Source organism: Meleagris gallopavo, chromosome 2, assembly GCF_905368555.1.
Source record: "Meleagris gallopavo chromosome 2, MGAL_WU_HG_1.1, whole genome shotgun sequence".
In the NCBI taxonomy this organism is placed as follows: Eukaryota; Metazoa; Chordata; class Aves; order Galliformes; family Phasianidae; genus Meleagris; species Meleagris gallopavo.
The window spans coordinates 15,391,215-15,408,336 of NC_139405.1; the positions used below are offsets into that span (position 1 = coordinate 15,391,215).

Consider the following 17,122-nt stretch of genomic DNA (forward strand, 5'->3'; position numbering starts at 1 on the left):
CAGCAACCAACATGAGCACGCCATACTGATGGCATTTTTCTTACAGCGTTCGCAAGGAAAAACGGGGCGCTAACCAAACCAGGAGCTGCTCTCCTTCCTGCCAGCTTTGCTAAGAGGCGCAAACTGCCCGAGCCCAGGACCGGTGAAATGAGGTGACTGCGGTTGGCTGCAGAGCGTGCAGGAGGCAAAAACAAAGACACTCGTTAAGCTTTCGCCCTTTCCCTTCGATCCCCGCACGCTCCTCCCGCCCCCCCCTTCAGCCCGAAGCGCGGGACCCGGTGCCAAAGGAGGCGCTGCCCGCGGCGTCGCCTGGAAACGGGGCCGCATTACGTCACTCCCTGACGTCATCTTCCACGGCTCCGCTTCCGGGTCGCTCAGAGGAAGGCGGGGCGGGGGCGTGCCGCGCCGGGGCGTGCCCACCCTCCCCCCACTTCGGGGTAGGCCCGAGCCGGGGCCTCCCCGCCCCGCGGCCGCCGGCGCCTCGCGGTCCCTCCCCGCGATGAGCTCAGCCCTGCGGCGTGGCGCGGTGCGGGGCGGGCGGCGCGCAGGGGCGGGCGGCCCCGGCCATGCGGAGCTCGGCCGGGAGGCGGCGAGGGCGGCGGCGGCGGAGGGCCCTGCCTAGGCTGCGGCGGGGCCCCATGGGCCTGGGGCACCCGTCGGGCCCCCGGGGGTAGGCTCGGGGCCGGTCGCCCCGCCGCCATGTACACCTTCGTGGTGCGGGACGAGAACAGCAGCGTCTACGCGGAGGTCTCCCGGCTCCTCCTGGCCACCGGGCAGTGGAAGCGCCTGAGGAAGGACAACCCGCGCTTCAACCTGATGCTAGGCGAGAGGAACCGGCTCCCCTTCGGCAGGCTGGGTAAGGGAGAGCCGTGACAGCGTCTTTCGTCGCCGGGCGTCTCTCGGTTCTTCCCGCGGGGACCCGGCTAGGCGTGGTGCCGCTCCCGTCGGCCCGAGCGGGCCCTGGTTCTGGGAGCGGAACCCCGCGTCAGGGCGCAGCCCCCACGGCTTGTCACGGCCTCTCGTCCTCTGGGCCCTGCCGCTCCCCACCTCTTACTTGTCATGCTGACCCCCGGGCGTCTGCCGGGCTCCTTGTCGCAGGACCCCCGCAACCGGCGTCGCTCAGAACAAAGGGCTGAGGCCGGTGGGCTCCGTGCGGCGCTTCCCAGCCCTGGGAGGGGGTTTCTCACAGCCTGAGGTTGGGCAATCCTGGCTGGAGACCGCCGCCCCTCTGCTGGACTCGTAGTATTGCCTTCCTCAAGTGCCTTCGGGATGGCGTCTCTGCAGTCCTCCAAAATGCCCGGCCGGGGACTGCAGGGTGGAGGAGCTGGGACGCTGGCACACAGGACACACGCCTCACAGTAGGGCATTCCTTTTATTTGGCTCTTGCATGTTGGGGGCACTGGTCTCATGATCCCCTCTGAGCCTGCCTTATCCTGCGGCAGTGCTCTTGAGGCCTTTTTCTGTTCAGATTGTGACAGCACATCTGGTACTTGCTTGGGGCACGGTGAAGAGCTGTGTGCCTGTAAGCTAAGCCTTCCACTCTCCTTGTCTCCCCTGCTGACATGAGTGGCCATGGCTGAACAAGAGCTGAGGGCTCCCCTGTACAGACTTGTCTCTCACCTGCCCTGCACAGTGCTCGTCTAGTGCTCTGCTGGACAGGGAAGACCCTGAAAGCAGGGAGAGAAAGGGCCATGCGAGACACTGGCAGCAGTGTGGTGTGGTGTGGGGTGGGAAGAAGAGATGCAGTGTCATTGCCTGTGGCTGGTGGCAAGCTGGCTGGAGCTGCAGGGCTGGCAGCTGTCCGTGCAGAGTGCCAGCTGCTGTTCTGGCCCCATGCTGGCTCCTGTCCCCAGGAGCGCTGAAGCCGGTTTAGGATCAGCATGCTGCTAAGCACAGCACAGTGTTTCCCTTCTGTGGTCCCCTATTTCTGCATCAGACGTCTGGCAGGACCCTTCTGGCCTCCTTCCATCTCGTTCACCACGGTTTCCAGTGACTTTGCAGCACTGCTTTAGGCTGCAGAAGCACTGGACTAGGAGAAATCCCCTCACCCCATCAACTTGAGGGCAAGACTGCTTTTCCAGCTCTTTTCATGTAATTCAAACCCAGGACCATTCAATCAGCACTGCTTTTTCAGATCTGCAGTTCATCAGTTCCAGCACCTCTCCCCATGTTTCCACATGAATTCGCAACTGGAAAGTCCCCACATCCTATGGCAAATGCCTCTGGTCACTTCCCAGCACAAAGCTGTTTGCAGCAAGCAGAGGGGAGGCTAAAGCAGTGAGGCTAAAGCTCACAGGTGCTGCAGCCAGCCACAGCAAGCGAAGCTGTACCCTAATGTGCCTGGTGTGAAGATGTGCCTTTGATTATCAGACTTTGTCAAAGACCGAGCACGGTCTTCTGATGTGACCTGCACAGCATGACCAGCTGTGCATTTTAATCTCTTTAACAAATCTTTCCGTTGTGGAGTGGAGCCTTAGGATGATGGAAGGGCTTCAGCAAGCTCTTCAGCATGTGTTGCAATTGAAGGCCTGAAAATTTAGACCTTTCTTGCAGCCAAGATGCAGCAACAACTGTTAGAGGGGGTCTAAACTTTGGTACTGGCTTCTTCAACTCATCCTTCTATAGAAGGAGCTGGTTGCCTGAAATCAGTAGATTCAGACAAAAAACATGGTTTTGGTATGTATTCCAAAAAGCTGTAGAACCATCTCTGGTATATCTTCCTCAAGCTGTCCCTCTGAGCAGCTGTTGCGTGCAGGCTGACTTGGTTTTTCTGGAGGCTTGAAACAGACGTCATTTCAGTAAGCTGTAAGGCTGTGCATCCTGGGAGAGAGATGGAGGTGGGAATTCAGCTGGAGCCTCTGGCTGGCTGCAAGCACTCCAGTTGTACTCAATGATTTCCTACTTCTTGGGCTGACCATGCCCTTAAGCAGTGAGTCCACTTGGAACAGTGAGGTCACCTTTGGGACCTCAGTTCCTATAGGAAGCAAGCGAAATAAATAAACTGGAAACAGAAGGAAATCTTGAGAGTTTTTGCTAATTTCTTTCAGCAAATCAGTGTGTGGCAGTGCTGGCTGCGTGTTAAAGTACCTGAAATTGCAGATCTTTTGCCAGAAGATGGGTTTCAGCTTTCTCGCACTTAAGGATCTGTGAATAAAATAGCGACCCATGCCAGGGCCATAGGTTTTTTTGTTTTGTTTTTTAATTGAAGTAGATGTTGACTATCTGTGCTCTTGCAGCTGGCTGGTCTTTCAGTTAATATTTTCTCTGGGCCTTTTTTTTTTTCAGGCAAACTCCAAGGAGGGTAACTAAAACTCTGCATACTGTTCAGGGCTTAAATCACTCCCACAGGCATTTGTTTGGAATGAGAAGGCAAAAATGCAAATAATGTCAAGCCTGGGAGTTTCCCTCAAGGTCGTGTTTCAGACCAGAGTGGTTTCCTGTCAGATTTTCCCTAATCGTGTTCTTGTTGGTTGTTGTCACAGGGCCCCCAGTGTTGCTTCAGGCATTGTTCACCTGTTGCACGTTGATGGCTGTGTGGGGCAGGCTGTGTTGCTGCCCAGATCTGCATTACCCTCCTGTCTGTTGCAGCAGAGAGCTCCTAATGGAGCACGGGTGTCTGCACTGTGTGCAAGGGTGAGGACAGGCAGGCTGTGGTGTGAAGCCCAGTATGAGCAGTGAGGCTAAATCTTTTAACATTTTTCAGTGTTTTAACTGGGCCCAAAGGGAATCCTGCTAAAAATGACAAAAGAAAAGCAAAAACTCCATGGCTGTTTTCTAAGCTGTGATCTTTGTGCTGTGATGTACTTCATCTTCCTACTGCACTTAAGACTGAGTGAAATCTTGGCTCTTAAAAACTGCTACGAGCAAATGGAGAATGTTTTTGGGTGGCTCTGCCAGTTCCCAGTATAAATTAGGAAATGGTTATTTTCCTTTGAAAAATGGCAATGACATTTTCAAAGCAGACTTGAGTAAGTGCATAGGCCTTCTTCCCTGAAGGAAAAAAAATAGCAGAGCCAGCATCAGCTCAGCGCCTGTTTCTTTGACGTGGGGTGAGGAAACAGCCTGGTTTTCTTCCCTGCTGCATGGATCCCTTGCACCAAGCAGGTATTTTTTCCTTCAATAATTAAAGTTTGTCTGACCCTTCTATTTTTCCTTATAGGCCACGAACCTGGACTTGTGCAGTTGGTGAATTATTACAGGGGAGCAGACAAGCTGTGCCGCAAAGCATCCCTGGTGAAGTAAGAAATTTACTGAATAGTTGCATGGGGTTGGTAGAAATATTTCTGCTAGCTGTTGTCAACAGCTCAACCTGTTCTTAGGGTATTTCACTGAACAGTTGCCCTGGGAATGTCCTAGCACGTGCTGTCTTCAGATTTCTGTGTTGATCTATGCAGATATCTGTGCACAATGACCTCTTTGTAACTTCAGGGGAAATGGCATTTCCACTGAATTACATCTGCTGGAAAAATAGAGTATATTGAATCAGGCAGACAGGGAGCTGCAGATTAGAGCTAAATCAAAGGGGAAAAAAAAAAAAAGAAAAATCTGCTCTTTCTCCTTGTAGCTACTTGATTAAAGCCTGCTCCTTTTATTCTGATTCATACAGAGAGGAGGCACTAATATGCCTTTAGCTAATCATATTTGTTGGTCAAGCAAATGTCTGGAGACATCTCCAGGAAGAGCTGGCTCTGGGAGTTATTTCTGCACAACCAGCCACGCCACAGTCTCCTGGGGAAATGACGGTGAGCTTTCATTGCAGATAACCCTAGTCCCCCTGCAAACCATTAGGGCCTCTTCATGTCAGAACTCTTGGCCTCCTCCAAGAATCTCATTCCATGTTAGTGTCCGTCCTGCCTCTTGCTGATGCAGTTCTGCAGACTGCATGCTGCTCTGAGGCCTCTCCTTCCTCTGCAAAGAACCTGGTCCCAGAAGCTTTCTGTGCAGTGGTGATTGTGTCAGGCACTAAGAGTATATTTTAAACAAGCATTTGGTGCACTCTCCAGCTGGATTTCTGTGCTACCGAGGATCTGAACAAGCATCAAAATGCTTCTGCTTTTTTTACTCTCCTGAAGCTTGGCTGACCTTTTGAGCTCTAGAGTCAGCCACGCATCAAGACACTTATGAACCCAAGGGACCAGAAATGACATTCCTCTGACAGTGGGATCTGAGGGTGTCACTGCCTGACTGCTATTTCAACAGACAGGCACAAATATATGGAGAGAGTCAGCACATAATTAGCTCTGCTTTTGGCCTTCAGCAAAACACAGCGAGCGTTCAAAAAGGCAGGCAGCTTCCTGGACTCTGAAGGATAACAAACCTGAGCGCCACTGGCAGGAGTTTGCTGGCATCCCTTGATATAACTGGTAGGAGAAAGTATCTGCTAGAGGAACAGAGGCTGCATGCAGAGGGTATGCTGGGCACCTCAGAAGATGAAGTATCTAGCCGTATCCTTGCCTTCAGTGCATTCCCAGTGGCCTTCCGTCACAGTTAAGGTGTCTGATCTGATCTCAGTGGGAATGCGATCAAAAGCCCAGCATCACTGCTCTGGCTCTCCTTTGCTGCTATCACAGCTTCCTTCCTGCCCTGTTGTGTATTTAGCAATTGTGCCTCCTCAGTGGCCTTGTGCAGAGATGGTGCAGAGAGGTCACTGCAAGCTCTAATTAGAGTGGTTTCTCCTCTGCTGGTTGTTTCATGATATCCATAGTATCTAGAAAATATTTAACAGAAGTGTGTAGGTCTGGTTCAAAGAGCTGCAGTTTTGAGTTGCCTTAATCTGTATAGGAAGACCCTAATTTCAAAGATAGAGAACACAATAACTGAATCCAGATTATCTGTAAGATACTATTCGTCACCAAGCAAAAGAGCCCAGTTAGTGGAGATTAGTACTTATTAAATGATGTTCTCACAGGTCACTCTGGAGATTAACAATTTGGAAATTATCAGCCTGTATCTCTTCATCTAGGCTAATCAAGACAAGCCCTGAGCTATCAGAGTCTTGCACGTGGTTTCCTGAGTCGTATGTGATTTACCCAACAAACTTGAAGACCCCCGTGGCTCCAGCGCAGAATGGAATTCACCATCTCATAAACAACACGAGGACAGATGAGAGGGAGGTCTTCTTGGCAGCTTACAACAGGCGTCAGGAAGGCAGAGAAGGCAATGTGTGGATTGCCAAGTCCTCAGCTGGTGCCAAAGGTTCGTTCTCCAGCAAAATGAACCACCTTCTCAGTATTCCTTCTACTTGAGTTATGGGGTTTGGTCGAGCCCAAGCCTGTCTGTGAAAGGCTTTGGCTACTGCTTAGTGACATGGAACTCCTTACATGAATTATAATATGCATATGATAGGTGGACATGGATGGCAGTGAAAGAACCCCCTTTTTTCCTACTCATACACCTCAAAATATAAGAAGGCTTGCTGCAGGGGGAAAGCGGCAAGGAGCAGCAGGCCAAGGGAATATAGGAGATGAGGGAGCAGAAGGAGGTATAAGAAGGAGGGCATCAAACAGGTCAGTAGTCATCCATGACAGCAGGAAACATCATCATGCTGCATCTAAGCCTGATTTCAGCTGAGCAGAAATACCATTGTTTGTTTTCCAACCAACTCAAATACCTGGTGCCAGTGGCCCACTCATGGTCACACTGAGAGTGAGAGTCAGTGAGCTCAGTGTATCCAAATTGCATCCAAACTGTGGGCAGGGAGCATAGCAAAGGCAAGCAATGCAATATCTGTACTTCCCTTAATTTGAATAAGATACATAATAGATAACATACAGATACTTAAATAATAACATATCCCTCCTTTCAGAAATTATGAGCTATTAAGATGAGATAGCTGGACACAGCTATGAATGTAATGCTTTGGTAATTATGCTATCTAGCAATCATAGCAGTATCACTGGCATGCTGTCAGAACTGCTTTATGGAAACTTGCTTTGCTGTTTGTAAAGAACTCGGTCCATTCAAAGGTAGCAAGGCCACATGCACTACTCATTTGCAGAGTCTCTTCTGATGCAGCTTTACAAACATCATCAGGCAATGTGAAAGCCAGAGGTGAGTGGCTGCAGGATATAACTCTCCTTCATGCAGGCTTTCCTCAGTGTTTTGCTTTCGTGGCTCTGTTACAAAGCATCAGACTGTATTTTCAATGGGGAGGAAGGGGAAATGGGTCCTTTTATCACACTGCCGATAGGAAGTGTGTCTGTGCAGTGTCACTGGCTAAGAAACAATCTGGAAAACTGAGAAAAGTGGCTGTTTGCTACAGCGTGGAGAGATTTAAGCTCCCCACATATTTTATTCAAATGTAATCTCACCTTCTTTTGCACATTAAAGTAACTTTTTGTATTCATCGGTGTGCTGCAGAGTTCAAGATGGGAATTAATGTGGTGAGCAAACCTGATGTTAATCTTCTAGAGAGAGGTCTAAATGTCTGGGGATTATTTCTGATGAAGAAGAAAGCTTGTCAGTATTAATTGCCTAGGCAGACTCAGTTAAGGCACAGCTCCTGACTCCGGGGAGTTCTAGGAGAAACTTGATTGTCCATCAATAATAGGAAGACTAAAGGTTTAGGATGCCCTGACTTAATAGTTGAGAGATTTTTGTGTCATCTTTGAAAACAGAGACAGTAGCCCTCACATAAGCTGCTTTTCTGTCTCACTGGGTTGCTGACTAGGTGCACAGTTAAGCTAACCACTCCCTCAGTTCACCATCTGTCCAGCACAGAACAGATACTTGCTGATTTTCCTGCTGCAGGGGCTTACTATCTTAAAGAGATGTTGTTTTCCTCCTTTCCCCCAGTGCTTAGCCCTGTGATTGTACCATGGTAAGTGTCTGCTTGGCTCCGCTGTAATCAGGGAACAAAAAAACTTCCTTCTTCTCTTCCCCCTGCACCCCCTGCACCCTTTTCCCCACTCCCCTCCAAGGAAAAAAGAAAAAGGAAAAAAGTATTTTAATGAAGCGTTTCCAGTTGAGAATTGTTAGATAATTTTGTTTGAGCTTTTTTGAGTGGATTCGTTGCTAGACTTGCAAGAAATGAACAGTGACAGCTTCAGCCAAAGTGTGATAGTATTTAAAAGATGCATCTAAATTCTTTTCATTTTATTCAATGAATAGTTTCCATGGCAGGGGAAAACACTGATTACTGAATGAGCATTTTGAAACAGTTCTTTTCCTTTAGCAGTGGTTTCAGCAGTAACTTAAATGGACTCAGTGAGCAGAGGAACACAGTTTGCACATGCATGCATGTGTGACTGCCTCTGGCAAACAGAAAAGCTGGGTGGGGGAAGAAAGTCTGAGGCTAGGATAAAAACAAACCTCCCTTCTCAAAGAAAAAAAATAAATAAAAACCTCACAAACTGCCAAAACCCTGCTTTCCAAACTGCTGAAAAACAGAGAAAAGCAAAACAGAATTAAAAAATGCTTGCTAAATGTTCCTCCCTTCCAAGACCAGATGGAAAAAACGTGCCAGAAAGGGAAACAAAATCCCCCAAACAAAGCAGCTGCCTCACTTCTTGCCAAGATCTCTCTCTGCTGTGCATCCACTTGCATCTAAAATAGCCATCTACCTGCCAAAAAAGCCCTATCTTATCTCTGGAACCTGTGGTTCCCAGCTGTGCTCCGGCTGTGAAGAAATCAAATTCCCTGTGTTGAGGGAAGTGGGATATAGCTCTGCCAGTCTGCTACCTGACTTTATGCAAATGTGATAATTGCTCATGCAGCAATCAGCTCTGAAATTATTGGTTCTTGTATATTGCTTGTTTTGTTATGGGAACAAATTATGGCCCACTTGGGCCTGGAAAGAGCTCCAGCAATGATCTTTACCAAATTTTTTTCTTTTCCTTTCTGTGCCAGGGGAAGGGATCCTGATTTCTTCAGAGGCTTCAGAGCTCCTGGATTTCATTGATGAGCAGGGACAAGTACATGTGATTCAGAAATACCTGGAGAAGCCTCTTCTTTTGGAGCCAGGACATCGCAAGTTTGATATCAGGTAACTTGGTTGCTTTTTTGGCTTCTGTAATACTGGTTTGTGCTGTTTCTTGTTAAGCCAGTGAGACGTGAGTTTGTTCTCTTTTCCCCTAGGAGCTGGGTTCTCGTAGATCATCTATATAATATCTACCTCTACAGAGAGGGTGTCCTGCGGACCTCTTCCGAACCATATAACAGTGCTAATTTCCAGGACAAAACCTGCCACCTGACCAATCACTGCATTCAGAAGGAATATTCCAAAAATTATGGGCGGTATGAGGAAGGGAATGAAATGTTCTTTGAAGAGTTCAACCAGTATCTGATGGATGCCCTGAACACAACGCTGGAGAATAGCATCTTACTGCAAATCAAACACATAATAAGGTAACCAGCTACCTATTGTACAGGGATACATAATCCTTGAGTGACAGAGTGTGTGTGTGAACACAGCTGGGAAGGCAGGCAGATAAGGGAGGAGTTTCATTTACTTGGATCAGGGATTGTGGCTCAGAGATACATTGAAGATAAAGCCAGAAGGACCCCAATGTCATTGCTCAATGGTAAAGCAGATAAGGCACTATATAGGTGCTGTTCTCTAAAGGCAGTGTGCCAGTATGTGTGCATTTTGCTGGCTGTAGCTTGATAAGGGAGTGTGATGACTTGATGAAGGAAGAGGGTAGGTCAAATGATAGGTCTAGGAGAGGTTGAGGTGAAAAAAGACATAGGGCATATGAGTGGAAATGAAGCAGGACTCAAATCTGCAGGATCTCAGCAGGACTCAAATCTGCAGGATCTCAGTTCTCCCTTGCTGTCAGCAAGCAGCGTGCCTTGTTGCAGGGCATTTTGTCTTATTAATTCCAAGCAGAGCTAAGCTAGCTCTATCAGCTGCTTCCTGGGCACTGAGGAAATTGTCTGGATAGATAATGGTGCTGGAGAGAAATTGGGTCTTGAAAAAGTGGTCCTCCATGGCAGAATTTCCTTTGCAAATACTCCATTGCTATTACTTAAGCCAAAGAGACATAACTTTCAGGGTTTCGGTGGCAAATGAGCTCCAAGTGTCAGTTCCCTGGGGACCTGGTACAATCCTTTGTGGCTCTGCTTTCCGCTCCAGAAAGCAGCAAGTGACCCATCCACTTCACTGCACTGTGCACTCGCCCTCAGAAACTGCAGTGCAGACTGTGTCTGTAGGGCTTTTAACCTTGTGTTTGTGCTTTCCCCATCACAGAAGCTGCCTTATGTGTATAGAGCCTGCAATCAGCACAAAGCATCTTCACTACCAGAGCTTCCAGCTCTTTGGCTTTGACTTCATGGTTGATGAGGAGTTGAAAGTCTGGCTCATAGAAGTCAATGGGGCTCCAGCTTGTGCCCAGTAAGTAGACAGTTTCTGTAATACATTTGTGATTAATACATTTGTGATGCCACTGTTCACATAACTTGCTCAAAACATGGCTGTGTACCAGCTCCAAACAAAAAAGGTGGAAGAAAGTGAATGGTAGGGGCCTTTCCCAGGCAAATCCTGGGATTTAGATATTGCTCTAATTACCAGTCAATTTAAGTTAATTGCTGCTGCCTCTGTGTTTGGCCTCCCCCAGCTTCTTTCCTTCTTAAATCTCGTTTTCTGAACAACTGGATCTGAATTTAACTTGGGTTGTTTTTATTGACACCATGGGGTACGTTGCAGAATTAATGCCTTGGACCTCAGGTGGTTTCTCATTCTCTTGTAGAGACAGGGGTGGCTGCTCTTCACGTGAGCACAGAATAATGCCTAGCTTTAAAGGTAGCAGCTGGAAGCAGGTGACTGAATTTGCAGGCATTGGGATTCCAGAGCACTCTGTGGATGCCTCAGACGTTGGATCAAATGCTCTACTAGCCACAGCTGAGAGCTTTGACAGCCACAGCCACAAACCCATGGCCATGAACATCTCTGCATAGGCACAGTGAGAAGAGCTGTTTCATGTGATTGAGACAACTGTAGAAGACTAGGAATTGTTGCCTAAATAGGCACCTATACCATATACAGACCCAGCATAGCAGGCTGTTCTACACTGACTGCATTATTATATTTTTTAAATTATTTATATGTATGTATGACTATTATATGTGCTGTATATAGTATGATAACATAATAATTATATATATTATATTATGTGCATCAATCTATATTAGATATAAATTAGAGCAAATCATTGCTCGTACTAAAGAAGAAATAAGGGGTCAGCTTACCATGCAGCCCAGACAGAAGCCTTTTCAGAGCTAGGCCTTGGGGGGCATTTGTTGTCCAGAATGTCCTGTTCATCATGTGTACCATGGTACAATTCTGCCTGGCACCTCCTTTTTGCTGTGTGGGTAGAATTTGGCTTCTGCTGCATAGGTTTGGGTTTCAACTATGCTCTGGTATCTTTGTACCTATGTATGGCACTTGGAAGCCTTGAGAAGCAGATGAGCTAAGTTTTGGCTATTGGTGGCTTTTCTTTTCAGGGCTATTCTAATTTATAGCACCAAACCACACAATTCACACTTAAGAGACAAAAATAGGCTGCTGAAAGCAGCAACATGCCCAGAAGCTGAAAAAGTGTCTTACTGTCATGAAGCTCTAGCTAGTAGAGTGATATTGTTAGTTCTAGTAAAGATAGCTTTAGTGCTCAGTGTCCCATATTCCAGCATGTTCTGTGAGGTTACAAAGGAATTCCCTTCAGCAGAAAATGAAGCTGCAGTTAACTCAATTCCTCAAACACAGTGTCTCTCTTTTGCCTAATCCTGCTTTGTATGAGCTTTACCATTATGAAACTCTTCGAAGGGGTGGTCTTGTGAAATCTCTGTGCCTAGCTTACAAGTTATTGTGCACAATTGCACATCATTGCAGAATTTCATCAAATAACACGTACATCAGAGAAGTCTCTCTGGGGCACACATCCACTTGCACAGGATCATGATGATCATGGCTCCCTGAGCTGGGAAAGTGCTACTGGGTGTTCTCAGCAGTTGTCTTCCCCCATGCATCTAGTGGTGAGAGTCCTGAAGGTGGGAGACACTGCTGAGCAACTGCAATGTCTGTTGTTCTGACAGTAAACTCAGATAATACGTTTTGTGGTCCCAAGCTGCAGAGAGCAATGTTGGGAATGGGAGCATCATTGAAGAAGAAGACAGTTGCTGAAATAGGAGGGGAGGATATCAAGAAATGCCTGATCCACCACTAGCCTCCCTGGGGCCACCTGTAACAGCAGCAGGATCTTGTAGCTCCCTTTGGGAAAATGCATGCCTATATAAAAATAAGTTGGGAGACCTGCTGGTTTGCTCAGTTTAGGATCTTACTCTGTCTCTCTCTCATTTCCCAGGAAGCTATATGCAGAACTCTGCCAAGGAATTGTGGATGTAGCCATCTCTAGCGTTTTTCCCCTTGCTGACACTGGACAGAAGGCAAGCCAGCCAACATCGATCTTTATCAAACTGTGATGATTACAGGAGTGCATCTGTGCACAAGGAGAGCCTGCACCTATTGGGTCAGCACTGTTTAATGGCTTATCTCAGTATTATGCCAAAAAGTAATAGGGACAGGCTTCTCTTTTTTTCTGGAAAGTCATGGAGAAAAACAACAAAACAGGCATCTACATAAAGCTGCGATGATCCAGAGCTGCTGAGACAACTTTGCCTGCATTCACCAAAATCTACTTTAGAAAACAGCTCATGTGATTTTGATACCTGAAACAAATCTCTGGGAGTATAGCAAAATAACCTTAAGATGAAACCCCAACAGGGTTACTGTAATACTGTATTAGCTCCTCCTTTTCTATAGAGATAACACGGGGTTTTTTTAAGGCAGCTGAGTGAAGACTACAGTGATCTTCTGGGATGTCATGGTTGGAAAGTTTTACTCCTCCCACTATGTTTCTTCTTTCCTCACCTACTGCATCATTAGTGCCTTAGCTCAGCTCCAAATAGGTTACTCCTTTCCTTTGTTCCTGCTCTATCCTGTAGAAAGGAACAAGCTGTCTTGCATCACAGGATGCATAACAGGAACACCAAGAATTCAGTTTCCTTGGGTATTTTCAAAGCTGGCTGGGTGAATACCCAAGCAATGACTGGCAAGGATGCTGTTGGAAAGGGTGCTGAACTGCAGGCAGTGAATTAACCCAAGCAAGGAAGGCAGTTTATTATAGTTATCCCTTTTGCTAATGAGATTTGATCAGTTTCCATCCAAGTCTGATGCAGTTGGACTCTGTTTGAAACAGGTGGAGAGACTTTCCCTTGGGGCTCACCTGGCCATAAGATTTCTAGCATCACTTCTGTGCTAAGAGTGTTTCAAATAGCTGGAAGCCAATCTTCTCAGCTTCTTCTGAGACTCTGATGTGAATTTAGGCTCTTCTCTCAGCTTTCACCTTTATGCCCTTGAGGCTGGAATCTGAAACCTCTCAACTCGAATGATTTTTATCCTTTTTGATCCAATCAATTTGATTCTCTTCTATTTGACAACTTACTACCACAATCCAACAGCTCAGTCCCAGCTAAGGGGAAGATTGGTGAGATATTGCAGACCAGGATATTTTTTGTGTATAGGTTTGCCACACAGCTGGGACAGGGTGATATTCTTGTGGGGAAGTTAAATTCCTTGAGGACCCTAAATTTCAGAGGTAACATCTACTCTGAGTATACCCTAAGTCCTTGGCATACTACCATTCTGTGAAGTTTATCTGAATTTTTAGCATAGGCCCAGCAAACCCTTCCTAAGCTTAATGTTCTCTATGGAGCACAGCTGCATTTCTAACAGCAGCTGACTGTGTGAGCGGTATCTCTGCTGTTCCCCAGATTTTCATATGAAGAGTCAAAATTCAGCAATTAGATCTCACTGTTCAAGAGACTGTAGCAGTGTCTCCGAAGAACTGAGTGCTCACAGGGTGCTGCACACTGGTGGTCCTGGGTTAGGAGTTTCTTTCCATGTTGCACACGATGCGTGGATGTATGTTAGCTCTGAGGTTACATGTATGAAAACATGCTTCAGGGCAGATTGCAAACAAGTGCCTGCTCAAGCAGCACAGAACTGATTCCCAGAGGAGGGAAGGACATGGATTATCTGATTGAGATCCCCGCACACTGCGTAGGAAACCGTCATGGAAAACTGCAGCTCTGGGGGTCTGAATTGATTGCAGCAGGAGAGCAGAGTGTGCTGCTGAGGTCAGGACTGTGTTCTGCTGCCTCTGGCAGGGAGAGATAGTTGGCACAGAAATAAACTGGTTCCTGTTACCCAAAATAAACAAATGAGGAGATCATGGAGGTTACAGTCTTCTGGCTGCCTGTGTGTAATGGGATGCAAATCAAGGAGTGGGATTTCTGCCTCTCACAAGGTCCTGGCGTTGGGATGTATTTGTCTCTGCTCATGACTGAAATGTCAAAGGTCTTTGTGCCAACTAAAGGCTTGCAAACAGACAGTCCTGCCACCTTTCTGTAGGCAGAGCTGAAGTGTACTGGCCTCCTTGGAGCAAGGCATTTTGATTGTACTGTAATGGCACAGACGTCCATTGCAAAATACTGTGGATCCACGCATGGCGCCATTTCACACCAGGATGCTTAAATCCAGAAGAGAACAGAGCGCTTGCAAGACCCTGCAGAAGACTGCAGAAAGGAAGCATTCAGGAAGGCCACATGAACACCTCTGAAATTGTGAATGCTCTGAGTACTGCATGCATCAGCATCTGCCCAGTGTGTGGCAGGCACAAGGTGGGCTGATCTACACTGAGAAGCGACCAGGAGCAGTAGCTACAAGAGAGCGGCTTTGCTGTGTTCCTCTGTGCTGTGTGCAAAGGAGCCTGGGCTGCAAGTGCTGTGAGGTGGCTTTGTTTCTGAGCAGGACTCCCAAGTGCCAGGTCTGGTCTCTGGCTTTGGAACTTGTGTGTATGCTGAGGGGTCACCGCAAACTCTTTGGCTTATGAGTCTGGAGGCAGTGGGGAAGTAGTGAGTCATAGACTGGGAGAGAGGAGATGTGGGAAAAGAACTGGTTGGTTTTTTTAATCTTATGGTAGCATATGAGGTGTCAAAATTTCCATGCAAACCAGGCAAAGCATGGTGGTAGCAATCCATGGTAAACAGTTAGGCTATCATGGTTAACAGGCAAAGCTACCTGTTCATAGAATCATAGAGTCATAGAATTGCTCAGGTTGGAAAAGACTTTAAAGCTCATCGAGTCCAACCGCAACCTAACCATACTACCCTAACTCTAAAAACCCTCCGCTAAACCATGTCCCTGAGCACCAAGCAGTTGTTAAACATATCCAGGGATGGTGACTCAACCACCTCTCTGGGGAGCCTATTCCAGCGCTTAACAACCATTTCTGTAAAGTTTTTCCTGATATCCAGCCTAGGCTTACCCTGGCGCAACTTAAAGCCATTTCCCATCATCCTGTCACCAGTGAGAAGAGACCAACCCTGCTCTTCCTGTAAGCACCATGTTCACCATGTCTCCATTGGCATTTTCATGTTAGCTTAAAATTAGCTTAAGCTAACGTGAGCTTAACAATACAACTTATTCCCCAGCAAAGAGAGGATCTGATAGCAGTCACCCTCATTCAGGATGTATGTGAGGTGACAGGGGACACTGAATGGTCTCAAGCCCTAGATCTACTCAGTGTGCAGAGTGAGAAAATAAAATGTTCCCTGTCATAAAGAAATGAAAAACACTCCAGCCATCTTTATTTTTTTCTCAAAAGGGAAATGGGAAAATTGAATTGCTCCCCTTGTTAGTGTACAGATCCATGCTGATGGAGTGACATATGCCAGAAAGCAGCCGGGGCACAGCAGCATCCTTCAAGGGAGCAGCGGACAGCCAGGAGACTCAGGAACATCTGCCCAACTCTTAAGGCCTTTTCTCCCCGTTTTCATCTGGGGCTGCACTGTGGTACGTTATCACCTGGCTGTTTCTGCTGCACCCTTAAAAGTAGGGCTACTGTTCAGTGGTAAAGCCATGACTACAGGTGATGCAGCTGCTTATAATCTGTATTTCAGCTGGGTTTCGGGGAACTGGTGATTCAGGGACACTTTGATCACTGCTATCTTTACTGAATTCTTAAAAATAAGCAACAGCTGCTGGAGGAAAACAGCAGGTACTGCCTGTGACTCTTTACCACCTGCCGTCAACATGCTTATGAGGTAAAGCATGGGTGGAAAATGATGGAGGATAGATGGCACAGTCCCTGAACTCTTGTCCAATATATTAACCAAGTAGGAGAGGACATGCATGTGGCTGAGGCCTGAGCACTGCAGCTGTGGGTACGCCTTGCAAGCAATGCTCACAAACCCTCTGGAGACTTTGGGTTGTTTTTGTTTTTTTTTAGAAAAATGCAAAAACAAATGTTTTCTAGCTCATTTCAGCTAAAAGGTCAATAGAATAGGTCTTAGTCTCTTTCCTAAGCTTTAGCAAAGGATGGTGCTGGGTTTCAAGAAGATATCCACCATACGGCAGGATGTCTCTAATCTTTGTTCATTGTCAGCCATGAAAGATGTAGGACCCAGGTGCTCTGGCTGTTGACCAGCAGGGTCTGGTCCAGCTGGACCCTGGGTTTCTACTAACTCCCGTGTGGCAGCACAGCTCCTGTGCTCCTACCGAAGGCCATGAAAAACACCGGAGAAGTCTGTGGGGGTCTTAAATGCTGCTTCACCTGGCCGCTGTGCCCTGTTGTCATCAGTGCCCTTTAGGACTGCTTGCACGTGCCCAATCCTAGCATTTAGTGTTTTCTGCACGCAGCTTTCCCTGAGGGAGCTGCGCAGCGCCATACATGCGTTAATGTGGTGTCTCATTCCCGTTGTCAGCTACTGCAGAGAGCCGTGGCTCGGAGAGCAGCCGATGCCGGGGGGTGCGTGGGACACTCCTGCTACGGCTCTGGGTCTCCCTGCTGGCCTCCTGCACGTCAGCATGCACGTGTACAGCCGGCGGGGCTCCCAGCTCATGCTTTTCCAGCCACTGTGTCCATGTCTGTCCTCAAGCATCATTAAAACGAGCAAATCTCCCTGGCTGTGGCATTTCTTTGGGACGGTGGGGTGGCAGATCCCCTGAGGGGGTACCGGTGCAGCCCAAGGAGCGCATCAAGCCCCATGGCAGTGGTTTGTCACAAGAGCGAGATGAAAGCAACCCGAGAAGGCCAGGTGCCAAACACTTGGGGTGATTCTGGGGGGT

General features: G+C 47.6%; 1 protein-coding gene across 2 annotated transcripts; it reads left to right on the top strand.

Annotated features, from left to right (window-relative positions):
* Window positions 1-381: 381 nt before the first annotated feature.
* On the top strand, window positions 382-16,955 carry TTL (tubulin tyrosine ligase). Of its 2 annotated transcripts, none has more exons than XM_085219064.1 (7): window positions 382-856; window positions 4,160-4,238; window positions 5,909-6,195; window positions 8,848-8,983; window positions 9,076-9,345; window positions 10,187-10,330; window positions 12,297-16,955. In XM_085219064.1, exons 1-7 carry the CDS (start codon window positions 700-702, stop codon window positions 12,412-12,414), a joined length of 1,191 nt encoding a protein of 396 aa, XP_085075190.1. In that variant the 5' UTR covers window positions 382-699; the 3' UTR covers window positions 12,415-16,955. The 2 variants fall into 2 exon arrangements, with proteins under 2 accessions (XP_085075190.1, XP_010704864.1); XM_010706562.2 differs by having other exon boundaries at window positions 384-856; window positions 5,963-6,195.
* Window positions 16,956-17,122: the final 167 nt, after the last annotated feature.

What these genes read in the sequence shown, in the direction of transcription:
- TTL (XM_085219064.1), top strand. Translation starts at nt 700, where the DNA reads ATGTACACCTTCGTGGTGCGGGACGAGAACAGCAGCGTCTACGCGGAG. An exon ending in GTCCTCAGCTGGTGCCAAAG is followed by an intron (nt 6,196 to 8,847) that starts GTTCGTTCTCCA and finishes TTTCTGTGCCAG; the next exon opens with GGGAAGGGATCCTGATTTCT. An exon ending in CATCGCAAGTTTGATATCAG is followed by an intron (nt 8,984 to 9,075) that starts GTAACTTGGTTG and finishes CTTTTCCCCTAG; the next exon opens with GAGCTGGGTTCTCGTAGATC.